Genomic DNA, 26,870 nt, shown 5'->3' on the forward strand with positions numbered 1-26,870 from the left:
ACACCCATTTGTACAAGTTGGTTTGTTGTTGTTAGAACTGCAGGTTTCTTCAGCTGACTATCAGAGAGACAGTGACCACCCACTAACCAGCATAGTGAGTCACTGAGCGTCTGTACCAACATGACCCCCTCTGTCCACTGGATGTCATGCCTGTCAACTTGCATTTGTTAAATCCTCATAAAGCGTGTCCATAAAGGCTGGCCCACCTACCTTGACCATCTCTGATGCTCTCCTTCTCCTGGGCCACTCATGTTGAAGTAACCCTATTTGTGTTCCAAATGGAACCCTATTCCCCATATAGTGCACTACTTTAGACCAGAGCCCTATAGAACCCTATTCCCTATATAGTGCACTACTTTAGACCAGAGCCCTATGGCACCCTATTCCCTATATATAGTACACTACTTTAGACCAGAGCCCTATAGAACCCTATTCCCTATATAGTGCACTACTTTAGACCAGAGCCCTATGGCACCCTATTCCCTATATAGTGCACTACTTTAGACCAGAGCCCTATAGAACCCTATTCCCTATATAGTGCACTACTTTAGACCAGAGCCCTATGGCACCCTATTCCCTATATAGTGCACGACTTTAGACCAGAGCCTATAGGGCTATCTAGGGAATAGGATGAAGTTTGGAATGCAGGCCCTGATTACTACCAGCAGGTCACACATGGTAATGAGCATCTGTTTGTTGTTAACTATGTGCCCATTCAGGAGGAAGGGCATTTTGAGAGGAAGTAATGGATGATGATGTGTAAGAAGGTCTGGGACTTCTAAAGCGCTAATGATGGACTCTATAAATGTTGAAAACAGGAAGAGCTGGAGCTTCTAAAGCACTAATGATGGACTCTAAAGGTTGAAAACAGGAAGAGCTGTGGCTCCTAAAGCACTAATGATGGACTCTAAATGTTGAAAACAGGAAGAGCTGTGGCTTCTAAAGCACTAATGATGGACTCTAAATGTTGAAAACAGGAAGAGCTGGAGCTTCTAAAGCACTAATGATGGACTCTAAATGTTGAAAACAGGAAGAGCTGTGGCTCCTAAAGCACTAATGATGGACTCTAAATGTTGAAAACAGGAAGAGCTGTGGCTCCTAAAGCACTAATGATGGACTCTAAATGTTGAAAACAGGAAGAGCTGTGGCTCCTAAAGCACTAATGATGGACTCTAAATGTTGAAAAGGAGGGAGGTGTTCATTCCCAGGGTCCTGAACTATGTGATGAGCTTGTGGGGCACTATGGTGTTGAACGCTAAACTGTAGTAAATGAACAGCATTCTCACATAGGTGTTCCTTTTGTCCAGGTGGGTGAGGGCAGTGTGGAGTGTAAATAGAGATGTGTCATCTGTGGATCTGTTGGGATGGTATGCGAATTGGATTGGGTCCTGGGTGTTCTGGGTGCTCTGGGATGATGTTGTTGATGTTAGCCATGACCTGCCTTGCTCAGTATTTCATGGCTATACATGTGAGTTCTACCGGGCGATAGTCATTTAGGCAGCTAACCTTGGCATTCTTGGGCACGAGGACTATGGTGGTGAGCTTGAAACACGTTGGTATGACAGACCAGGTCAGGGATAGGTTGAAATTGTCAGTGAAGACACTTGCCAGCTGGTCAGTAGAAACACTGGATTTCCATCTGTTCTTTTCCCCCAGGTGAAGCTGGTTGAGAGAACGCCAAGATAATGCAAAGCTGTCATCAAGGCAAAGTGCGGCTACTTTGAAGAATATAAAATATATGTTGATTTGTTTAACACTTTTTTGGTTACTACATGATTCCATATGTGTTTTTTTCATAGTTTTGATGCCTTCACTATTATTCTACAATGTAGAAAATAGTCAATATAAAGAAAAACCCTGGAATGAGTCCAAACTGTTGACTGGTGCTGTAAGTAGGACACATGACATCCCTTTGAGGAAAAACACCTTCTATTGGAGGTGTGTTCAGGTTGCTATGGGTAACAGGGTTGAAACAGACATCCCTTTGAGGAAAAACACCTTCTATTGGAGGTGTCTTCAGGTTGCTATGGGTAACAGGGTTGAAACAGACGTCCCTTTGAGGAAAAACACCTTCTATTGGAGGTGTGTTCAGGTTGCTATGGGTAACAGGGTTGAAACAGACATCCCTTTGAGGAAAAACACCTTCTATTGGAGGTGTGTTCAGGTTGCTATGGGTAACAGCGTTGAAACAGACATCCCTTTGAGGACAAACACCTTCTATTGGAGGTGTCTTCAGGTTGCTATGTGTAACAGGGTTGAACCAGACATCCCTTTGAGGAAAAACACCTTATATTGGAGGTGTGTTCAGGTTGCTATGGGTAACAGACATCCCTTTGAGGAAAAACACCTTCTATTGGAGGTGTCTTCAGGTTGCTATGTGTGACAGGGTTGAAACAGACATCCCTTTGAGGAAAAACACCTTCTATTGGAGGTGTCTTCAGGTTGCTATGGGTAACAGGGTTGAAACAGACATCCCTTTGAGGAAAAACACCTTCTATTGGAGGTGTGTTCAGGTTGCTATGGGTAACAGGGTTGAACCAGACATCCCTTTGAGGAAAAACACCTTCTATTGGAGGTGTCTTCAGGTTGCTATGGGTAACAGGGTTGAAACAGACATCCCTTTGAGGAAAAACACCTTCTATTGGAGGTGTGTTCAGGTTGCTATGGGTAACAGGGTTGAACCAGACATCCCTTTGAGGAAAAACACCTTCTATTGGAGGTGTCTTCAGGTTGCTATGTGTAACAGGGTTGAACCAGACATCCCTTTGAGGAAAAACACCTTCTATTGGAGGTGTCTTCAGGTTGCTATGGGTAACAGTGTTGAAACAGACATCCCTTTGAGGAAAAACACCTTCTATTGGAGGTGTCTTCAGGTTGCTATGGGTAACAGGGTTGAAACAGACATCCCTTTGAGGAAAAACACCTTCTATTGGAGGTGTTTTCAGGTTACTATGTGTAACAGGGTTGAAACAGACATCCCTTTGAGGAAAAACACCTTCTATTGGAGGTGCGTTCAGGTTGCTATGGGTAACAGGGTTGAAACAGACATCCCTTTGAGGAAAAACATCTTCTATTGGAGGTGTCTTCAGGTTGCTATGTGTAACAGGGTTGAAACAGACATCCCTTTGAGGAAAAACACCTTCTATTGGAGGTGTCTTCAGGTTGCTATGTGTAACAGGGTTGAAACAGACATCCCTTTGGTAATGTGTCTTCAGGTTGCTATGGGTAACAGACATCCCTTTGAGGAAAAACACCTTCTATTGGAGGTGTCTTCAGGTTGCTATGTGTTACAGGGTTGAAACAGACATCCTTAGTTGTATTAGTTTGGTCATAATTAAGCTGCCAGGTTGTGTATATGTACTGTATGTGTATATGTACTGTATGTGTATATGTACTGTATGTGTATCTGTACTGTATGTGTATATGTACTGTATGTGTATATGTACTGTATGTGTAGTTGTAGTGTATGTGTAGTTGTACTGTATGTGTAGTTGTAGTGTATGTGTACTGTATGTGTATATGTACTGTATGTGTAGTTGTACTGTATGTGTATATGTACTGTATGTGTAGTTGTACTGTATGTGTAGTTGTAGTGTATGTGTAGTTGTACTGTATGTGTAGTTGTAGTGTATGTGTACTGTATGTGTATATGTACTGTATGTGTAGTTGTACTGTATGTGTAGTTGTAGTGTATGTGTACTGTATGTGTATATGTACTGTATGTGTAGTTGTACTGTATGTGTAGTTGTAGTGTATGTGTACTGTATGTGTATATGTACTGTATGTGTAGTTGTACTGTATGTGTAGTTGTACTGTATGTGTAGTTGTAGTGTATGTGTACTGTATGTGTATATGTACTGTATGTGTAGTTGTACTGTATGTGTAGTTGTACTGTATGTGTACTGTATGTGTATATGTACTGTATGTGTAGTTGTACTGTATGTGTACTGTATGTGTATATGTACTGTATGTGTAGTTGTACTGTATGTGTACTGTATGTGTATATGTACTGTATGTGTAGTTGTACTGTATGTGTAGTTGTGCTGTATGTGTAGTTGTGCTGTATATGTACTGTATGTACTATATATACTGCATCTTTATGTAATACATGTATCACTAGCCACTTTAAACTATGCCACTTTGTTTACATACTCATCTCATATGTATATACTGTACTCGATACCATCTACTACATCTTGCCTATGCCGCTCTGTACCATCACTCATTCATATATCTTTATGTACATATTCTTTATCCCTTTACACTTGTGTGTATAAGGTAGTAGTTTTGGAATTGTTAGTTAGATTACTCGTTGGTTATTACTGCATTGTCGGAACTAGAAGCACAAGCATTTCGCTGCTAACCATGTGTATGTGACAAATAAAATGTGATTTGATTTGATTTGATATGTACTGTATGTGTATATGTACTGTATGTGTATATGTACTGTATGTGTATATGTACTGTATGTGTATATGTACTGTATGTGTATATGTACTGTATGCGTATATGTACTGTGTGTAGTTGTGGAGCCACCTGCTGCATTCTTTGAGTAACTGCATCTCAGTGTGTGCGTGTATATATCTATATATATATATATATGTGTATGTGTATATGTATATCTTTTTAAATGTAATTTAATTTCACCTTTATTTAACCAGGTAGGCTAGTTGAGAACAAGTTCTCATTTGCAACTGCGACCTGGCCAAGATAAAGCATAGCAATTCGACACATACAACGACACAGAGTTACACATGGAGTAAAACAAACAGTCAATAATACAGTAGAAAAAAGTATATTTACAGTGAGTGCAAATGAGGTAAGATAAGGGAGTTAAGGCAATATATAGGCCATGGTGGAGAAGTAATTACAATATACCAATTAAACACTGTCATGGTATGATGTGCAGAAGATGAATGTGCAAGTAGACATACTGGCGTGCAAAGGAGCAAGATAAATAAATAAATACTGTATGGGGATGAGGTAGATTGGATGGGTTATTTACAGATGGGCTATGTACAGGTGCAGTGATCTGTGAGCTGCTCTGACAGCTGGTGCTTTAAGCTAGTGAGGGAGGTAAGAATCTCCAGCTTCAGTGACTTTTGCAATTCGTTCCAGTCATTGGCAGCAGAGAACTGGAAGGAGAGGCGGCCAAAGGAAGAATTGGCTTTGGGGGTGACCAGTGAGATATACCTGCTGGAGTGCGTGCTACGGGTGGGTGCTGCTATGGTGACCAGTGAGCTGAGATAAGGCGGGGCTTTACCTAGCACAGACTTAAAGATGACCTGGAGCCAGTGGGTTTGGCGACGAATATGAAGCGAGGGGCAGCCAACGAGAGCGTACAGGTCGCAGTGGTGGGTAGTATATGGGGCGTTGGTGAAATAACGGATGGCACTGTGATAGACTGCATCCAGTTTGCTGACTAGAGTACTGGAAGCTATTTTGTAAATGACATCGCCGAAGTCGAGGATCGGTAGGATAGTCAGTTTTACGTGGGTATGTTTGGCGGCGGAGTGAAGGATGCTTTGTTGCGAAATAGGAAGCTGATTCTAAATTTAATTTTGGATTGGAGATGTTTGATGTGAGTCTGGAAGGAAAGTTTACAGTCTAACCAGAACTCCTAGGTATTTGTAGTTGTCCACGTATTCTAAGTCAGAGCCGTCCAGAGTAGTGATGTTGGATGGGCGGGCAGGTGCAGGTAGCGATCGGTTGAAGAGCATGGATTTAGTTTTACTTGTATTTAAAGAGCAGTTGGAGGCCACGGAAGGAGAGTTGTATGGCATTGAAGCTCGTCTGGAGGGTTGTTAACTCAGTGTCCAAAGAAGGGACAGAAGTATACAGAATGGTGTCGTCTGCGTAGAGGTGGATCAGAGACTCACCAGCAGCGAGAACGGTTCTCCTGACATGTAGAACTTGGTTATGTGAGATATGAGCTGAGACCGTATGTACACAAGGTTTTACTGTTGTTTGGTGAAGTGGTTCTCCTGACATGGTAAAACTTGGTTATGTGAGATATGAGCTGAGACCGTATGTACACAAGGTTTTACTGTTGTTTGGTGAAGTGGTTCTCCTGACATGGTAAAACGTGGTTATGTGAGATATGAGCCGAGACCGTATGTACAGAATTGTTACAATTGTAAAAAGTTTGGACACGTGGCACGTTTTGGTCAAAGGAATAACTATGTAGTAGTTGAAGAGTCAGATGAAGCATGTTGTTGTGATGGGAAGCACGTTTCCGGAGTGCCCTGTATGGATGAAGGAGGTTGCAGTAGCTCGGATCAGGGCCATCTAGCAGGTCTCCTATGTGGAGGCAGTGAAAATAGCTGGAGTGAGTAGAGAGGAGATGGTAGTGGGATGTCTCCATGCAGGAGAAGGATCCTGACATACTAATAGTGAAGAACAATGGATTTTTGTTGCGTTTATAGCGCAAGTGATAAACTGCACTAATCAAACCAATAAAACATCATTGTGAAGGCAGCAAATAGATTTCTGGATGTCCAGGACTTTACAGCTGATATGTTACAGGGACTACTGAATAAAGAGGGTCCCCCTTCCCAGATTCCAGAGCCTGTGTAGGGATCTGAATAGTACAGTTTTAGTTGTTGTTTAAGGTTTGTTCCTCTACATGTGTTTTAGTTATTGTGTGTATTTTTTTTTCACTCCTCCGTACAGTAGGTGGCAGCAATACAGTTTATGAGTGGAGTCTGTCAATAAACCACAGCGAAGAAGAAGAACCGGCAAAATCTACGTATCAACACATCCGCCAGGTGGACAGCTGTCTGAGACATTTACAGCTAAATATGATTAAAGCTATTTTAATATTTAACAACCATGGGAAACCACGACTCATCAGATTTTATGAATATTTTGTAAGTAACCAAATCTACGAACTGCTACAGTTTGTTAGCTATGTCTGTCTTATTTGCCAGCTTTTAGTGCACTTATGGTATGCTAGCTAGAGGCTAACTAATCAATACTCTATATTGTCATCATCATGAGATGTGATTCATTGACATTTATATACCTAACTAGCTAAGTTGCTTATATATTTGTTGACATAGCTACGAATATCAATGTACCCGACAGATGGCCAACCTCCAGGGGGGCTGGTTTACTGTTGCCTGACCGCTAGCTGAAGTTGTAAACGGAGTTCATAGCCAATTTATCAAAGACAGATTTCTTCTCAGGCTGAAGATGTGCAACAGCAGATCATTCGAGAGACTTTCCATCTGGTGTCGAAGAGGGACGACAACGTCTGCAACTTCTTGGAGGGGGGAAGGTAAACAGCATTACTAGCTGGTTAAATGAACCAAAAATATACATTCTTGATGAAACAATCAGCGAATTAAAAAAAGATGCGTTAATGATTCAATGAACCATCCAGGAGGCAGCTATATAGGTATCTATGGCTTGTATTGGGGTATTGTGCTTCTGTGGTGACTATATGATGTAGACCTACCTATACTGTAGCCTATAGACCAACTGGGCAAGCTCAGTTGGTCATTGTGACTAAAGATTTATCCTGGGTTGTTAAATGATAAGTATTGTTTGACCGAAGTGTTCAGCTCATATGACCGGCAATCAATCATCAATTCCCTGGCAGATGAGTTAAAGTCGGACCGAATCAGACATTGCAGAATAAGACTAATAATATAATGTCTCTATTTGCAGTTTGATCGGTGGCTCGGACTACAAGTTGATCTACCGGCACTACGCAACACTGTACTTTGTGTTCTGTGTGGACTCCTCTGAGAGTGAGCTCGGTATTCTGGATCTAATACAGGTGGGTTGGCAACTGTTGCTATGTTACCGTCTGTAACTCTGTAGAACAGCAGGGTTGTGTTACCATCTATAACTCTGTAGAACAGTAGGGTTGTGTTACCATCTATAACTCTGTAGAACAGTAGGGTTGTGTTACCATCTATAACTCTGTAGAACAGCAGGGTTGTGTGGTGTGTTACCATCTATAACTCTGTAGAACAGTAGGGTTGTGTTACCATCTATAACTCTGTAGAACAGCAGGGTTGTGTTACCATCTATAACTCTGTAGAACAGCAGGGTTGTGTTACCATCTATAAGTCTGTAGAACAGTAGGGTTGTGTTACCATCTATAACTCTGTAGAACAGCAGGGTTGTGTTACCATCTATAACTCTGTAGAACAGTAGGGTTGTGTTACCGTCTGTAACTCTGTAGAACAGCAGGGTTGTGTGGTGTGTTACCATCTATAACTCTGTAGAACAGTAGGGTTGTGTTACCATCTATAACTCTGTAGAACAGTAGGGTTGTGTTACCATCTATAACTCTGTAGAACAGCAGGGTTGTGTTACCATCTATAACTCTGTAGAACAGCAGGGTTGTGTTACCGTCTATAACTCTGTAGAACAGTAGGGTTGTGTTACCATCTATAACTCTGTAGAACAGTAGGGTTGTGTTACCATCTATAACTCTGTAGAACAGCAGGGTTGTGTTACCATCTATAACTCTGTAGAACAGTAGGGTTGTGTTACCATCTGTAACTCTGTAGAACAGCAGGGTTGTGTTACCATCTATAACTCTGTAGAACAGTAGGGTTGTGTTACCATCTATAACTCTGTAGAACAGCAGGGTTGTGTTACCATCTATAACTGTGTAGAACAGTACTGTACTGTCCACTCACCTCTCCTTTCCCAGACAGTCAGCCCTATAGGACTCGCAATCACAGCCTGGAAATTGAACCAGGGTCTGTAGTGACGCCTCTATAGCACTGAGATGCAGTGCTCTCAAACACTTGAATGTTTTCATGGTGGTGGTAGTTGGGGTGGGTTCAAGTCGACCAGGGTCTGTAGTGACGCCTCTATAGCACTGAGATGCAGTGCTCTCAAACACTTGAACGTTTTCATGGTGGTGGTAGTTGGGGTGGGTTCAAGTCGACCAGGGTCTGTAGTGACGCCTCTAGCACTGAGATGCAGTGCTTTCAAACACTTGAACGTTTTCATGGTGGTGGTAGTTGGGGTGGGTTCAAGTCGACCAGGGTCTGTAGTGACGCCTCTATAGCACTGAGATGCAGTGCTCTCAAACACTTGAACGTTTTCATGGTGGTGGTAGTTGGGGTGGGTTCAAGTCGACCAGGGTCTGTAGTGACGCCTCTAGCACTGAGATGCAGTGCTTTCAAACACTTGAACGTTTTCATGGTGGTGGTAGTTGGGGTGGGTTCAAGTCGACCAGGGTCTGTAGTGACGCCTCTATAGCACTGAGATGCAGTGCTCTCAAACACTTGAACGTTGTCATGGTGGTGGTAGTTGGGGTGGGTTCAAGTCGACCAGGGTCTGTAGTGACGCCTCTATAGCACTGAGATGCAGTGCTCTCAAACACTTGAACGTTTTCATGGTGGTGGTAGTTGGGGTGGGTTCAAGTCGACCAGGGTCTGTAGTGACGCCTCTAGCACTGAGATGCAGTGCTTTCAAACACTTGAACGTTGTCATGGTGGTGGTAGTTGGGGTGGGTTCAAGTCGACCAGGGTCTGTAGTGACGCCTCTATAGCACTGAGATGCAGTGCTCTCAAACACTTGAACGTTGTCATGGTGGTGGTAGTTGGGGTGGGTTCAAGTCGACCAGGGTCTGTAGTGACGCCTCTATAGCACTGAGATGCAGTGCTCTCAAACACTTGAACGTTGTCATGGTGGTGGTAGTTGGGGTGGGTTCAAGTCGACCAGGGTCTGTAGTGACGCCTCTATAGCACTGAGATGCAGTGCTTTCAAACACTTGAACGTTTTCATGGTGGTGGTAGTTGGGGTGGGTTCAAGTCGACCAGGGTCTGTAGTGACGCCTCTATAGCACTGAGATGCAGTGCTTTCAAACACTTGAACGTTGTCATGGTGGTGGTAGTTGGGGTGGGTTCAAGTCGACCAGGGTCTGTAGTGACGCCTCTAGCACTGAGATGCAGTGCTCTCAAACACTTGAACGTTGTCATGGTGGTGGTAGTTGGGGTGGGTTCAAGTCGACCAGGGTCTGTAGTGACGCCTCTATAGCACTGAGATGGTGGTGGTAGTTGGGGTGGGTTCAAGTCGACCAGGGTCTGTAGTGACGCCTCTATAGCACTGAGATGGTGGTGGTAGTTGGGGTGGGTTCAAGTCGACCAGGGTCTGTAGTGACGCCTCTATAGCACTGAGATGGTGGTGGTAGTTGGGGTGGGTTCAAGTCGACCAGGGTCTGTAGTGACGCCTCTATAGCACTGAGATGGTGGTGGTAGTTGGGGTGGGTTCAAGTCGACCAGGGTCTGTAGTGACGCCTCTAGCACTGAGATGGTGGTGGTAGTTGGGGTGGGTTCAAGTCGATGACCAAACACATCATTAAATAGACAGAAGACAACGCTTTCAAATAAATATAAATACATTAATTTCTCCCTCCCTCCTCCCCTCTCCTCCCTCCCCTCCCCTCTTCTCTCTCCTCTCCCTCCCCTCCCCTCCCCTCCCCTCCCCCTCTCCTCCCTCCCCTCCCCTCTTCTCTCTCCTCTCCCTCCCTCCCCCCCCCTCCCCTCTCCCCCTCCCCTCCTCCCTTCTCTCCCTCTCACTCCCTCCCCTCCCCTCCCCTCCCCTCTCCCCCTCCCCTCCCCTCTTCTCTCTCCTCTCGCCTCCCTCCCCTCCCCCTCCCCTCCCCCTCTCCCCTCCCTCCCCTCCCCCTCTTCTCTCTCCTCTCCCTCCCCTCTCTTCTCTCTCCTCTCGCCTTCCCCTCCCCCTCTTCTCTCTCCTCCGCCTCTTCCCCCTCCCCTCTTCACTCCCTCTTCCTTCTCTCTCCTCTTCCCTCCCCTCCCCCTCTTCTCTCTCCTCTCTCCTCCCTCCCCTCCCCTCTTCTCTCCCTCTCTCCTCCCTCCCCTCCCCCTCTCCTCTCTCCTCTCGCCTCCCTCCTCCCCTCTCTCTCCCCTCTCGCCTCCCTCCCCTCCCCCTCCCTCCCCCTCTCCTCCCTCTCCCCTCTTCTCTCTCCCTCTCCTCCCTCCCCTCCCCCTCTTCTCTCTCCTCTCCCTCCCTCCCTCTCCCCTCTTCTCTCCCTCCTCCCTCCCCCCCCTCTCCTCCCTCCCCTCTCCCCTCCTCCCTCCCCTCCCCTCCCTCCTCCCCTCCCTCCTCCCCTCCCCCTCTTCCTCTCTCCTCCGCCTCCCTCCTCCCCCTCTCCTCTCTCCTCTCGCCTCCCTCCTCCCTCCCCTCCCCTCCCCCCCTCTCTCTCCTCTCGCCTCCCTCCTCCCCCCTCCCTCCCCTCCCCTCTTCTCTCCCCTCCCCCCCCTCTTCTCCCCATCTTCCTCCCCCTCTTCTCTCCCCTCTTCCTCCCCCTCGCCTCCCCTCTCCCTCCCTCCCCTCCCCTCCCTCTCTCTCCCTCCCTCCTCCCCCTCTTCTCTCCCATCTTCCCCGCACTCTTCCTCCCCCTCTCCTCTCTCCCTCTCGCCTCCCCTCCTCCCCTCTCTCCCCTCCCCTCCCTCCTCCCCTCCCTCTCTTCCTCTCCCTCCTCCCTCCCTCCCCCTCTCCTCTCTCCCTCTCGCCTCCCTCCCCTCCCCCTCTTCTCTCCCATCTTCCCCGCACTCTTCCTCCCCCTCTCCTCTCTCCTCTCGCCTCCCTCCTCCCCTCTCTCCCCTCTTCCTCCCCCTCGCCTCTCTCCTCTCGCCTCCCTCCTCTCCTCTCCCCTCTTCCTCCCCTCTCCTCTCTCCTCTCGCCTCCCCTCCTCTTCCCCGCACTCTTCCTCCCTCTCTCCCCTCTCTCTCCCCTCTTCCTCCCCCTCTCCTCTCTCTCGCCTCCCCCTCTCCTCTCTCCTCTCGCCTCCCCCTCCCCTCTCTCCTCTCGCCTCCCCCTCCCCTCTCTCCCCTATTCCTCCACCTCTCCCCCCTCTTCCCCGCTCTCTTCCTCCCCCTCTCCTCTCGCCTCCCTTCTCTCCTCTCTCCCCTCTTCCTCCACCTCTCCCCCCTCTCCATCCCTTCCCCTCTCCTCTCTCCTTCCTCCCCTCTTGTATTGTTTTTGATTGTGTGGTGGTGGAGTTGCTGTTCAAGGTTATGGCAAGTCGGGATATGCTTTAGATACGCTTCTCGTCTTGATCTTCAGTGACCACTAATGACCCTTGAACTCACGATACATGACATTGTAAAGCCTACTGATGGGTGTGTATTGAGCAAATATACACTGACTGTACAAAACATTAAGAACACCTTCCTAATATTGAGGAGCACCTCCCCCTTTTGCCCTCAGAAAAGCCTCAACTCCTCCAGGCATGGACTACAAGGTGTTGAAAGTGTTCCACAGGGATGCTGTCCCATGTTGACTCCAATGCTTCCCACAGTTGTGTCTAATTGGCTGGATGCCCATGGGGTGGTGGACCATTGGCTGGATGCCCATTGGCTGGATGCCCATGGGGTGGTGGACCAATCTTGATACACACGGGAAACTGTTGAGCGTAAAAACCCAACCCAGCTGCTGGGCAAACTTTGTTTATTATCTATGCAAAGTCACTTTAACTCTACCGACATGTAGGTATTACCTCGACGAACTGGCACATTGACTCTGTACCGTAACACCCTGTATATAGCCTCCACATTGACTCTGTACCGTAACACCCTGTATATAGCCTCCACATTGACTCTGTACCGTGTATGTATAGCCTCCACATTGACTCTGTACCATGACCCCCTGTATATAGTCTCCACATTGACTCTGTACCGGTACACCCTGTATATAGCCTCCACATTGACTCTGTACCGGTACACCCTGTATATAGCCTCCACATTGACTCTGTACCGGTACCCCCTGTATATAGCCTCCACATTGACTCTGTACCGGTACCCCCTGTATATAGCCTCCACATTGACTCTGTACCCCCTGTATATAGCCAAGTTGTAGAAACATCATCAAGCATGATCAATGGAAACAGGATGCACCTGAGCTCAAGTTAGTCTCATAGCAAAGATTCTGAATACTTATGTAAATCTGCTATTTCAGTTTTTTTTCATTTCTAATATCCTGTTTTGTCTTTGTCATTATGGTGTGTAGATTGAATCCATTTTACAATAAGGCTGTAATGTAACAACAACATGGGTAACGAATGCACTGTAGGTTGTGTATTACATCAAAGATCATTCTTACATACATTACCATTACCAGACACACCTACTCATTCCAGGGGCTTTCTTTATTTTCTAAAACTATTTTCTACATTGTAAAATAATAGTGAAGACATCAAAACTATGACCTGGCCTCAGATGACCTGGCCTCAGATGACCTGGCCTCAGATGACCTGGCCTCCACAATCACCCGATCTCAACCCAGTTGAGATGGTTTGGGATGTGTTGGACCGCAGAGTGAAGGGAAAGCAGCCTATGTGGGAACTCCTTCAAGACTGTTGGGAAAAGCATTCCAGGTGAAGCTGGTTGAGAGAATGTCAAGATAATGCAAAGCTGTCAAGGCAAAGGGTGGCTACTTTGAAGAATTTAAAATATAAAATATATTTTTGATTTGTTTAACACTTAAAAAAAATGTTTTGGTTACTACCTGATTCCATATGTGTTATTGCATAGTTTTGATGACTTCACTATTATTCTACAATGTAGTAAATATTGAAAATAAAGAAAAACCCTTGAATGAGTAGGTGTCCAAACCTTTGACCGGTACTGTATACTTAACATAAGATGGATGACTTGACAATATCTCCTCTGTAGGTGTTCGTGGAAACTCTGGACAAATGCTTTGAGAACGTCTGTGAACTGGACCTCATTTTCCACATGGATAAGGTGAGTTCAAGTCCATGGAAATCATTTACAAGGTCACAGCTTTGCCAAGTTTTGGCTTGTGACACTCTTTGATGCATTAGAGTAATAAATACACTTCTGTGTATGACATGGCAGCTGGTTTATAGACACAATATGCATTCAATATGAGGAAAGCCTTCAGGAGGGAAGGACTAGCAGGGGAAGCCTTGCTGAGGCAGCCTAGATGAAACCCTGCTGTGTGGAGCTAGGTAGTAGCAGGGGAAGCCTTGCCGAGGCAGCCTAGATGAACCCCTGCTGAGGCAGCCTAGATGAAACCCTGCCGAGGCAGCCTAGATGAACCCCTGCTGAGGCAGCCTAGATGAAACCCTGCTGAGGCAGCCTAGATGAAACCCTGCTGAGGCAGCCTAGATGAATCCCTGCTGAGGCAGCCTAGATGAACCCCTGCTGTATGGAGCTAGGTAGTAGCAGGGGAAGCCTTGCTGAGGCAGCCTAGATGAAACCCTGCTGTATGGAGCTAGGTAGTAGCAGGGAAGCCTTGCCGAGGCAGCCTAGATGAAACCCTGCTGTGTGGAGCTAGGTAGTAGCAGGGGAAGCCTTGCTGAGGCAGCCTAGATGAAACCCTGCTGTGTGGAGCTAGGTAGTAGCAGGGAAGCCTTGCCGAGGCAGCCTAGATGAAACCCTGCTGAGGCAGCCTAGATGAACCCCTGCTGTGTGGAGCTAGGTAGTAGCAGGGAAGCCTTGCCGAGGCAGCCTAGATGAAACCCTGCTGAGGCAGCCTAGATGAAACCCTGCTGTGTGGAGCTAGGTAGTAGCAGGGGAAGCCCTGCTGAGGCAGCCTAGATGAAACCCTGCTGAGGCAGCCTAGATGAAACCCTGCTGAGGCAGCCTAGATGAAACCCTGCTGTGTGGAGCTAGGTAGTAGCAGGGGAAGCCTTGCTGAGGCAGCCTAGATAAAACCCTGCTGAGGCAGCCTAGATGAAACCCTGCTGAGGCAGCCTAGATGAAACCCTGCTGAGGCAGCCTAGATGAAACCCTGCTGAGGCAGCCTAGATGAAACCCTGCTGTGTGGAGCTAGGTAGTAGCAGGGAAGCCTTGCTGAGGCAGCCTAGATGAACCCCTGCTGTGTGGAGCTAGGTAGTAGCAGGGGAAGCCTTGCTGAGGCAGCCTAGATGAACCCCTGCTGTGTGGAGCTAGGTAGTAGCAGGGAAGCCTTGCAGAGGCAGCCTAGATGAACCCCTGCTGTGTGGATTCAGGTAGGGGCTGACCTAGGTCTGTTGGAGGTCTGATGGGCTGACCTAGGTCTGTTGGAGGTCTGAGGGGCTGACCTAGGTCTGTTGGAGGTCTGAGGGGCTGACCTAGGTCTGTTGGAGGTCTGAGGGGCTGACCTAGGTCTGTTGGAGGTCTGATGGGCTGACCTAGGTCTGTTGGAGGTCTGTTGGAGGTCTGAGGGGCTGACCTAGGTCTGTTGGAGGTATCAGAGGGGCTGACCTAGGTCTGTTGGAGGTCTGAGGGGCTGACCTAGGTCTGTTGGAGGTATCAGAGGGGCTGACCTAGGTCTGTTGGAGGTCTGAGGGGCTGACCTAGGTCTGTTGGAGGTCTGAGGGGCTGACCTAGGTCTTTTGGAGGTCTGATGGGCTGACCTAGGTCTGTTGGAGGTATGAGGGGCTGACCTAGGTCTGTTGGAGGTATGAGGGGCTGACCTAGGTCTGTTGGAGGTCTGAGGGGCTGACCTAGGTCTGTTGGAGGTCTGAGGGGCTGACCTAGGTCTGTTGGAGGTCTGAGGGGCTGACCTAAGTCTGTTGGAGGTCTGATGGGCTGACCTAGGTCTGTTGGAGGTATCAGAGGGGCAGAGCATACCAGCGTGGTCAGAGCCATCTTGGTTTCATTTAGGCCTAGTAACTGAAAATGTAAGTCATATTATATTGCATTGTTGGTCTTGTTTGTGCGTTTCTGAGAGATTTTCGTTCAATTCCCGGGCTCACTTAATGTTTTCGTGTGTATCTGAGCAGGCAGAAATGCAGCCTGTGTGACACATGTTTTATCATGCACCGTTTACCTGCAACATGTACTGATAAAGAGGAATATGTAGACCCACGATTGATCTGCTATGGGGAGCAAAGTTCTATATTAGTTTCTACAGAGAGTGTAGTGGTTGAACCATATAACCAATTAGTAGGAACTGTCAATGGGTAGGGGCTCTGGGTCTATCTGGGATTGACTGGAGGAACTGTCAATGGGTAGGGGCTCTGGGTCTATCTGGGATTGACTGGAGGAACTGTCAATGGGTAGGGGCTCTGGGTCTATCTGGGATTGACTGGAGGAACTGTCAATGGGTAGGGGCTCTGGGTCTATCTGTGATTGACTGGAGGAACTGTCAATGGGTAGGGGCTCTGGGTCTATCTGGGATTGACTGGAGGAACTGTCAATGGGTAGGGGCTCTAGGTCTATGGGACTGACTGGATCTAGGGATTGACTGGAGGGGCTCTGGGTCTATCTGGGATTGACTGGAGGGGCTCTAGGTCTATCTGTGATTGACTGGAGGGGCTCTAGGTCTATCTGTGATTGACTGGAGGGGCTCTGGGTCTATCTGGGATTGACTGGAGGGGCTCTGGGTCTATCTGGGATTGACTGTAGGGGCTCTGGGTCTATCTGGGATTGACTGGAGGAACTGTCAATGGGTAGGGGCTCTGGGTCTATCTGTGATTGACTGGAGGACTATTTAAAACCCATTTGTACTGTGTGTTGGGGCAGAGGTCACCAACCATCTATTCTCTGGTACATTTTCACCCCAACCATCACATACCACAACCAGAGTTGAGCTCAATTCCAGTTAATTCAGGGAGTACACCCGATTAAAAAGCATTGAAGAGAATTGGAATTTCAGTGTACTTCCTAAATTGACTGGAATTGAAATGGAATTGACCACAACACATTCCACCAAGCGGAGTTGAGAGGCTAGGCGGAGTTGAGAAGCTAAGCTAGGCGGAGTTGAGAAGCTAGGCTAGGCGGAGTTGAGAAGCTAGGCTAGGCAGAGTTGAGAAGCTAGGCTAGGCGGAGTTGAGAAGCTAGGCTAGGTGGAGTTGAGAAGCTAGGCTAGGCGGAGTTGAGAAGCTAGGCTAGGCGGAGTTGAGAAGCTAGGCTAGGCGGAGTTGAGAAGCTAGGCTAGGCGGTGTTGAGAAGCTAGGCTAGGCGGAGTTGAGAAGCTAGGCTAGGCGGAGTTGAGAAGCTAGGCTAGGCGGAGTTGAGAAGCTAGGCTAGGCGGTGTTGAGAAGCTAGGCTAGGCGGAGTTGAGAAGCTAGGCGGAGTTGAGAAGCTAGGCGGAGTTGAGAAGCGGGAGCGGAGAAGCTAGGCTAGGCGAAGTTGAGAAGCTAGGCGGAGTTGAGAAGCTAGGCTAGGCGGAGTTGAGAAGCTAGGCTAGGCGGAGTTGAGAAGCTAGGCTAGGCGGAGTTGAGAAGCTAGGCGGAGTTGAGAAGCTAGGCTAGGCGGAGTTGAGAAGCTAGGCTAGGCGGAGTTGAGAAGCTAGGCTAGGCGGAGTTGAGAAGCTAGGCTAGGCGGAGTTGAGAAGCTAGGCTAGGCGGAGTTGAGAAGCTAGGCGGAGTTGAGAAGCTAGGCTAGTTGAGAAGCTAGGCTAGGCGGAGTTGAGAAGCTAGGCTAGGCGGAGTTGAGAAGCTAGGCTAGGCGGAGTGAGAAGCTAGGCTAGGCGGAGTTGAGAAGCTAGGCTAGGCTAGGAGTTGAGAAGCTAGGCTAGGCGGAGTTGAGAAGCTAGGCTAGGCGGAGTTGAGAAGCTAGGGCTGGGCGGAGTTGAGAAGCTAGGCTAGGCGGAGTTGAGAAGCTGGCGGAGTTGAGAAGCTAGGCTAGGCGGAGTTGAGAAGCTAGGCTAGGCGGAGTTGAGAAGCTAGGCTAGGCGGAGTTGAGAAGCTAGGCTAGGAGTTGAGAAGCTAGGCTAGGCGGAGTTGAGAAGCTAGGCGGAGTTGAGAAGCTAGGCAGAGTTGAGAAGCTAGGCTAGGCGGAGTTGAGAAGCTAGGCTAGGCGGAGTTGAGAAGCTAGGCTAGGCGGAGTTGAGAAGCTAGGCTAGGCGGAGTTGAGAAGCTAGGCTAGGCGGAGTTGAGAAGCTAGGCGGAGTTGAGAAGCTAGGCTAGGCGAAGTTGAGAAGCTAGGCAGAGTTGAGAAGCTAGGCTAGGCGGAGTTGAGAAGCTAGGCTAGGCGGAGTTGAGAAGCTAGGTGCAGTTCTAACTCTTCCACCTTTCATGTCACAGAATGAGATTCTAGTTGTGTCCAGTGATGGCAGTGTTGGAGAAAGCTGCTGATGGAAATAAAACCAATAGTTTTTAGTACTTTCTACTATCTGACTGCTCCGCTGCTACTCTAGACTTATCTGAGTATGTTTAGCTAACACCCTCTAACTTCCAGCATCTGTTTTCTTCTCACAGGAACACCTTCCAGTATGTTTAGCTAACACCCTCTAACTTCCAGCATCTGTTTTCTTCTCACAGGAACACCTTCCAGTATGTTTAGCTAACACCCTCTAACTTCCAGCATCTGTTTTCTTCTCACAGGAACACCTTCCAGTATGTTTAGCTAACACCCTCTAACTTCCAGCATCTGTTTTCTTCTCACAGGAACACCTTCCAGTATGTTTAGCTAACACCCTCTAACTTCCAGCATCTGTTTTCTTCTCACAGGAACACCTTCCAGTATGTTTAGCTAACACCCTCTAACTTCCAGCATCTGTTTCCCTCTCACAGGAACACCTTCCAGTATGTTTAGCTAACACCCTCTAACTTCCAGCATCTGTTTTCTTCTCAGCTTGAGCATCATGTAAAACAATAACATGCCAGGATTTAAACCTTCATTATAACCTTGTTTACCAAATGTAAGTAACCGACTAGAATGTATTATGACAACCACCTGTCATTGCAGTCTGATGTGTTTATTCACTTTCAACAGCAGAAAACGAACAGGTTGTTCTGATCAATAGACAGGATATAGACCAGGCTGTTCTGATCAGTAGACAGGATATAGACCAGGCTGTTCTGATCAGTAGACAGGATATAGACCAGGCTGTTCTGATCAGTAGACAGGGTATAGACCAGGCTGTTCTGATCAGTAGACAGGATATAGACCAGGCTGGTCCACTGAACAGGCTGTTCTGATCAGTAGACAGGATATAGACCAGGCTGTTCTGATCAGTAGACAGGATATAGACCAGGCTGTTCCACTAGACCAGGATACTGTGTTAACAGGCTAACAGGCTGTTCTGATCAGTAGACAGGATATAGACCAGGCTGTTCTGATCAGTAGACAGGATATAGACCAGGCTGGTCCATTGTGTTAACAGGCTGTTCTGATCAGTAGACAGGATATAGACCAGGCTGTTCTGATCAGTAGACAGGATATAGACCAGGCTGTTCTGATCAGTAGACAGGATATAGACCAGGCTGTTCTGATCACTGTTCTGAGTTAACCAGGCTGTTCTGATCAGTAGACAGGGTATAGACCAGGCTGTTCTGATCAGTAGACAGGGTATAGACCAGGCTGTTCTGATCAGTAGACAGGATATAGACCAGGCTGTTCTGATCAGTAGACAGGATATAGACCAGGCTGTTCTGATCAGTAGACAGGATATAGACCAGGCTGTTCTGATCAGTAGACAGGATAGACCAGGCTGTTCTGATCAGTAGACCAGGATATGTTGTTCTGATCAGTAGACAGGATATAGACCAGGCTGTTCTGATCAGTAGACAGGATATAGACCAGGCTGTTCTGATCAGTAGACAGGATATAGACCAGGCTGTTCTGATCAGTAGACAGGGTATAGACCAGGCTGTTCTGATCAGTAGACAGGATATAGACCAGGCTGTTCTGATCAGTAGACAGGATATAGACCAGGCTGTTCTGATCAGTAGACAGGATATAGACCAGGCTGTTCTGATCAGTAGACAGGGTATAGACCAGGCTGTTCTGATCAGTAGACAGGATATAGACCAGGCTGTTCTGATCAGTAGACAGGATATAGACCAGGCTGTTCTGATCAGTAGACAGGATATAGACCAGGCTGTTCTGATCAGTAGACAGGATATAGACCAGGCTGTTCTGATCAGTAGACAGGATATAGACCAGGCTGTTCTGATCAGTAGACAGGGTATAGACCAGGCTGTTCTGATCAGTAGACAGGATATAGACCAGGCTGTTCTGATCAGTAGACAGGGTATAGACCAGGATGTTCTGATCAGTAGACAGGATATAGACCAGGCTGTTCTGATCAGTAGACAGGGTATAGACCAGGCTGTTCTGATCAGTAGACAGGATATAGACCAGGCTGTTCTGATCAGTAGACAGGATATAGACCAGGCTGTTCTGATCAGTAGACAGGGGTATAGACCAGGCTGTTCTGATCAGTAGACAGGATATAGACCAGGCTGTTCTGATCAGTAGAGGGATATAGACCAGGCTGTTCTGATCAGTAGACAGGGTATAGACCAGGCTGTTCTGAGTCAGTAGACAGGATATAGACCAGGCTGTTCTGATCAGTAGACAGGTATAGACCAGGCTGTTCTGATCAGTAGACAGGATATAGACCAGGCTGTTCTGATCAGTAGACAGGGGTATAGACCAGGCTGTTCTGATCAGTAGACAGGATATAGGACCAGGCTGTTCTGATCAGTAGACAGGATATAGACCAGGCTGTTCAATCAGTACTACATTATATATACCAGGCTGTTCTGATCAAAAGACACCTATATACAGGTCACCAGAGCTGTTCTGATCAGTATACAGGGTATATACCTACATCAATGTACATTACCTTGGATATAGACAGGTTCTGATCATTACCTTGGATATAGAGGCTGTTCAATCAGTAGAGGATATATACCAGGCTGTTCCTGATCAGAGTCAATGTAGAGGCTGTTCTGATCAGTAGACAGGTCTATAGACCAGAGTTCTGATCAGTAGACAGGATATATACCAGGCTGTTCTGATCAGTAGACAGGTCAATAGACCAGGCTGTTCTGATCAGTAGACAGGGTATAGACCAGGATGTTCTGATATCAGTAGACAGGATATGACCAGGCTGTTCTGATCAGTAGACAGGATATAGACCATAGGCTGTTCTGATCAGTAGTCAGGGTATGTGGGGCTGTTCTGATCAGTAGACAGGATATAGACCAGGCTGAGTTCTGATCAGTGACAGGGATATAGACCAGGGGTTCTGATCAGAGTCAATGTAGACCAGGCTGTTCTGATCAGTAGACAGGGTATAGACCAGGCTGTTCTGATCAGTAGACAGGATATAGACCAGGCTGTTCTGATCAGTAGACAGGATATAGTCCTCTGGCTGGTTCTGATCAGTAGTCAATGTGGAGGCTGTTCTGATCAGTAGACAGGGTATTAGACCAGGCTGTTCTGAGTCAATTAGACTGGATATAGACCAGGCTGTTCTGATCAGTAGTCAGGATGTGGACCAGGCTGGTCCTCTGTGTTAACAGGCTGTTCTGATCAGTTACAGGTGTGGAGTTGCTGTTCTGTTATCAGGTAGACAGGATTTAGACCACTGGTCCATTGTTTAACAGGCTGTTCTGACCTTGTAGTCAGGTATAGACCAGGCTGTTCTGTTATCATACCTACATTAGACCAGGTCTGTTCTGATCAGTAGACATATACCTGGTCCACTGTTATATACAGGCTGTTCATTTACAGGTATAGACCAGGCTGTTTACCTGGTGACAGGATATAGACCACTGTTCTGGTCATTTAGACAGGGTATAGACCTTGATGTTACCTATCATTTACAGGATATAGACCAGGCTGTTCTTACCTTGTTATATAGACCAGGCTGTTCTGACTCAGTAGACAGGGTTAGTTAGGATACCTGATCAGTTAGACAGGTATAGACCAGGCTGTTCTGATCACCTACATTTAGAGGCTGTTCTGATACATTACCTTAGTTAGGGTATACCAGGCTGTTCTGATCAGTAGACAGGATATAGACCAGGCTGTTCTGATCATTTAGACAGGATATAGATTACCTTGTTGTTACCTGATCATTTAGACTGGATACATTACCTTGTTGTTCTGATCATTTACAGGTCCACCAGGCTGTTCTGATCAGTAGACCTATATTTACCAGGTCTGTTCTGATCAGTTAGACAGGATATAGACCAGGCTGTTCTGATCAGTAGACAGGGTATAGACCAGGCTGTTCTGATCAGTAGACAGGGTTTAGACAGGCCACTGACAGTAGACCTATAGACCAGTCTGTTCTGATCAGTAGACAGGATATAGACCTTTTAGGCTGTTCTGATCAGTAGACAGGGTAGGTCTGACCAGGCGGTTCTGATCAGACCTTATAGACCAGGATTTACAGGTCCACCGTGGAACTCCGGATCTTGTTGTCATCACCTATCACTAATTAGCATAGAGCAACGGTGTTAAAACCTATTACTAAAAAATACAGAGTCAATGTGGAGGCTATATACAGGGGGTCATGGTACAGAGTCAATGTGGACTATAGACCTTGGGCTGTAGTACAGAGTCAATTTGGAGGCTATTATACAGGGGGGGTACCTTGTTACAGACCAATGTTTACAGGCTGATACAGGGGTTGTTGAGTCAACCTATCATTTACAGGTCCTGATACATTACCTTGTGTATAGGCTATCATTTACAGGGGGTCTGGTACATTAATTGGAGGCTGTATACTATATACAGGGGTTTACAGAGTCAATGTGGAGGCTATTACAGGGGGTAGACCTCCTAGTATTAGTCAATGTGGATCTATATACAGGGGGTCCTACAGAGTATATGATGGAGGCTATATACAGGGTATTACATTTACAGGTCAATGTGGAGTTGCTATATACCTTGTTCTACGGTACCTATCATTTACAGGTCCACTACATTACCTTGTTATATACCTATCATTTACAGGTCTGATACATTACCTTGTTGTATACCTATCATTTACAGGTCTGATACATTACCTTGTTGTATACCTATCATTTACAGGTCCACTACATTACCTTGTTATATACCTATCATTTACAGGTCTGATACATTACCTTGTTGTATACCTATCATTTACAGGTCCACTACATTACCTTGTTATATACCTATCATTTACAGGTCTGATACATTACCTTGTTGTATACCTATCATTTACAGGTCTGATACATTACCTTGTTGTATACCTATCATTTACAGGTCTGATACATTACCTTGTTGTATAGGTCCTATCATTTACAGGTCCACTACATTAGACCAGAGTCTACTTTATATACCCTATGTTATATCCTATCATACTTTACAGGTCTGATACATTACCTTGTTGTATACCTAGTCTTTACTGGTCCTGGTACATTACTGGCCCTGTTGTATAGTCCTATCATTTACAGTCCACTACATTACCTTGTTATATACCTATTAGTCTTTACAGGTCCTACATTAGTCCTTGTTATATGGCCCTATCCCTGTTTACAGGTCTGATACATTACCTTGTTGTATGGGACCCCTATCATCTACAGTCCACTACATCCTTCAGGGAGGTGGTGATGGGGGGCCTGCTGGAGTCCTCATGAATGAGATCGTGGGCCAGGTAGAGCTGCAGAACCTGTGGAGAAATCAGAGGTTAGTCAGTTCACTTATAGGTCCTGTAGTTAGTCCTCTGTTAGTCTGGTGACTGGTCCTGTAGTTAGTCCTCTGTTAGTCTGGTGACTGGTCCTGTAGTTAGTCCTCTGTTAGTCTGGTGACTGGTCCCTGTTGTTAGTCCTCTGTTAGTCTGGTGACTGGCCCTGTTGTTAGTCCTCTGTTAGTCTGGTGACTGGCCCTGTAGTTAGTCCTCTGTTAGTCTGGTGACTGGCCCTGTTGTTAGTCCTCTGTTAGTCTGGTGACTGGCCCTGTTGTTAGTCCTCTGTTAGTCTGGTGACTGGCCCTGTAGTTAGTCCTCTGTTAGTCTGGTGACTGGTCCTGTAGTTAGTCCTCTGTTAGTCTGGTGACTGGCCCTGTCTTCTGTTAGTCCTCTGTTAGTCTGGTGACTGGCCCTGTAGTTAGTCCTCTGTTAGTCTGGTGACTGGCCCTGTTGTTAGTCCTCTGTTAGTCTGGTGACTGGTCCGGTAGTTAGTCCTCTGTTAGTCTGGTGACTGGTCCTGTAGTTAGTCCTCTGTTAGTCTGGTGACTGGTCCTGTAGTTAGTCCTCTGTTAGTCTGGTGACTGGCCCTGTATTTAGTCCTGTCTGTTAGTCTGGTGACTGGCCCTGTTGTTAGTCCTCTGTTAGTCTGGTGACTGGCCCTGTTGTTAGTCCTCTGTTAGTCTGGTGACTGGCCCTGTATTTAGTCCTCTGTTAGTCTGGTGACTGGTCCTGTAGTTAGAGTCCTCTGTTCGTCTGGTGACTGGTCCTGTTGTTAGTCCTCTGTTAGTCTGGTGACTGGCCCTGTTGTTAGTCCTCTGTTAGTCTGGTGACTGGCCCTGTTGTTAGTCCTCTGTTAGTCTGGTGACTGGCCCTGTTGTTAGTCCTCTGTTAGTCTGGTGACTGGTCCTGTTGTTAGTCCTCTGTTAGTCTGGTGACTGGCCCTGTAGTTAGTCCTCTGTTAGTCTGGTGACTGGCCCTGTTGTTAGTCCTCTGTTAGTCTGGTGACTGGCCCTGTAGTTAGTCCTCCGTTAGTCTGGTGACTGGCCCTGTAGTTAGAGTCCTCTGTTAGTCTGGTGACTGGCCCTGTTGTTAGTCCTCTGTTAGTCTGGTGACTGGTCCTGTCAGTTAGAGTCCTCTGTTAGTCTGGTCTGGCCTTTTAGGGCTCTGTTAGTCTAGTGACTGGTCCTCAGAGTCCTTTAGGGCTGTTAGTCTAGACTCTAGACCTTTCAGGGCTGTTAGTCTAGACTCTAGACCTTTAGGGCTGTTAGTCTTAGACTCTAGACCTTTGGGGCTGTTAGTCTAGACTCTAGACCTTTAGGGCTGTTAGTCTAGACTCTAGACCTTTAGGGCTGTTAGTCTAGACTTCTAGACCTTTAGGGATGTTAGTCTAGACTCTAGACCTTTAGGCTGTTTCTAGTCTAGACCTTTAGGGCTGTTAGTCTAGACTCTAGACCTTTGGGGCTGTTAGTCTAGACTCTAGACCTTTGGGCTGTTATGACTCTAGACCTTTGGGGCTGTTATTCTAGACTAGACCTTTAGGGTCTGTTAGTCTAGACTCTAGACCTTTGGGGCTGTTATTCTAGACTCTAGACCTTTGGGGCTGTTATTCTAGACTCTAGACCTTTAGGGCTGTTAGTCTAGACTCTAGACCTTTAGGGCTGTTATTCTAGACTCTAGACCTTTGGGGCTGTTATTCTAGACTCTAGACCTTTAGGTTCCTAGTGAATACGACCCTGGTCTCCCAGACAGAGATGAACGTTCCTAGTGAATACGACCCTGGTCTCCCAGACAGAGATGAAGCCTACTGTAGATTCAACATGATGTCCATAACCAGACCCTTTAGTCTCCTCTCTCTATTATACCTGATGAGTTCATTTCATTGCTGTGTATTTCATCATCTCCAAAGCCTCAAAGCAGAGTTGTGTCTGTTTCAGGGGGGCTTCTCTGCAGCGCCGGCGCGGGCTGTCTCCGCCGTCAAGAACATCAACCTCCCAGAAATGCCTCGCAACATCAACATCGGAGACATCAATATCAAAGTGCCCAGCCTCTCTCCCTTCTGACCAGGGAGCGGAGCAGGGGCTAGGCCCAAACGGCACCCTATTCCCTATATAGTGCACTACTTTAGACCAGAGCCCTATGGCACCCTATTCCCTATATAGTGCACTACTTTAGACCAGAGCCCTATGGAACCCTATTCCCTATATAGTGCACTACTATCAGACCAGAGCCCTATGGAACCCTATTCCCATATATAGTGCACTACTTTAGACCAGAGCCCTATGGCACCCATCATTCCCCATATAGTGCACTACTTTAGACCAGAGCCCTATGGCACCCTATTCCCCATATAGTGCACTACTTTTTGACCAGAGCCCTATTGAACCCTATATATGTGTCACTACTTTAGACCAGAGCCCTATTGAACCCTTGGTATCATGTGCACTATTTAGACCAGAGCCTATGGCACCCTATTTATAGTGCACTACTTTAGACCAGAGCCCTATGGCACCCATATTCCCCATATAGTGCACTACTTTAGACCAGAGCCCTATGGCACCATTCCCCATATAGTGCACTACTTTAGACCAGAGCCCTCATGGCCCCTATATAGTGCACTACTTTAGACCAGAGCCCTATTGCACCCCCTATATAGTGCACTACTTTAGACCAGAGCCCTATGGCACCTTCCCTATATTAATAGTGCACTACTTTAGACCAGAGCCCTATGGCACCCTATTCCCTATATAGATGGTATACTTTCCTGTTTACCAGAGTCATGTCATATGGAATAGATTGGTATATGTAGTGCACTATTTAATAGACCAGGTAGTGTCACTATTTATATATGGAATAGGGTGTATAGGTAATAGCATTGAGCATGTATATTTAATAGATAGTCCTGGATATTTAATAATTGGTAGTGCTGTTTATTGATGGTGTATCAGGTCCTCTTTAAAATGATATCATGTCATATTTAATAATATATCACTGCTTTTCTGTTTAATAGATTGGTATCATGTCATATTTAGCGAGGTTCAGTCAGGACATGTATGTTGTCAGGTTAATCCCTTATCCTTCTGTCAGCATGTCCCTCTATTGATGTCAGTGAATTATCAGGGCTCCTCTCAAAATGGTATCATGTCCTGTTTAATAGATCCCTCATGTTTTTCCTGTCAGGACATTATCCTCCATCCTTCTGTCAGATTATCCCTCATTATCCATCCAACCTTCTGTCAGGACATTATCCCTCTATCCTCTGTCAGGACATTATCCCTCTATCCTTCTGTCAGGACATTATCCCTCTATCCTTCTGTCAGGACATTATCCCTCTCATCCTTCTGTCAGGACATTATCCCTCTATCCTTCTGTCAGACATTATCCCTCCATCCTTCTGTCAGACATTATCCTCCATCCTTCTGTCAGACATTATCCCTCCATCCTTTTGTCAGGACATTATCCTGTCCATCCTTCTGTCAGGACATTATCCCTCCATCCTTCTGTCAGGACATTATCCCTCCATCCTTCTG

The 26,870-nt window shown here is 46.7% G+C and overlaps 1 protein-coding gene across 1 annotated transcript; it reads left to right on the forward strand.

Annotated features, from left to right (window-relative positions):
• Positions 1 to 6,737: 6,737 nt before the first annotated feature.
• Positions 6,738 to 25,551, forward strand: LOC115116920 (AP-3 complex subunit sigma-2-like). Its single transcript, XM_065011295.1, has 5 exons — positions 6,738 to 6,869; positions 7,188 to 7,279; positions 7,672 to 7,783; positions 13,668 to 13,739; positions 25,278 to 25,551. The coding sequence occupies exons 1-5, from the start codon at positions 6,801 to 6,803 to the stop codon at positions 25,401 to 25,403; spliced, it is 471 nt and encodes a 156-aa protein (XP_064867367.1). The 5' UTR covers positions 6,738 to 6,800; the 3' UTR covers positions 25,404 to 25,551.
• Positions 25,552 to 26,870: the final 1,319 nt, after the last annotated feature.

The sequence above is a fragment of the Oncorhynchus nerka genome, linkage group LG27 (assembly GCF_034236695.1).
Source record: "Oncorhynchus nerka isolate Pitt River linkage group LG27, Oner_Uvic_2.0, whole genome shotgun sequence".
Classification (NCBI taxonomy): domain Eukaryota; kingdom Metazoa; phylum Chordata; class Actinopteri; order Salmoniformes; family Salmonidae; genus Oncorhynchus; species Oncorhynchus nerka.

Bases quoted from the DNA above. Each gene is read 5' to 3' on its own strand.
- LOC115116920 (XM_065011295.1), top strand. From the start codon at position 6,801: ATGATTAAAGCTATTTTAATATTTAACAACCATGGGAAACCACGACTC. The intron at 6,870-7,187 runs GTAAGTAACCAA...ATTTCTTCTCAG, and splicing joins TCAGATTTTATGAATATTTT to GCTGAAGATGTGCAACAGCA. The intron at 7,784-13,667 runs GTGGGTTGGCAA...TCTCCTCTGTAG, and splicing joins GTATTCTGGATCTAATACAG to GTGTTCGTGGAAACTCTGGA.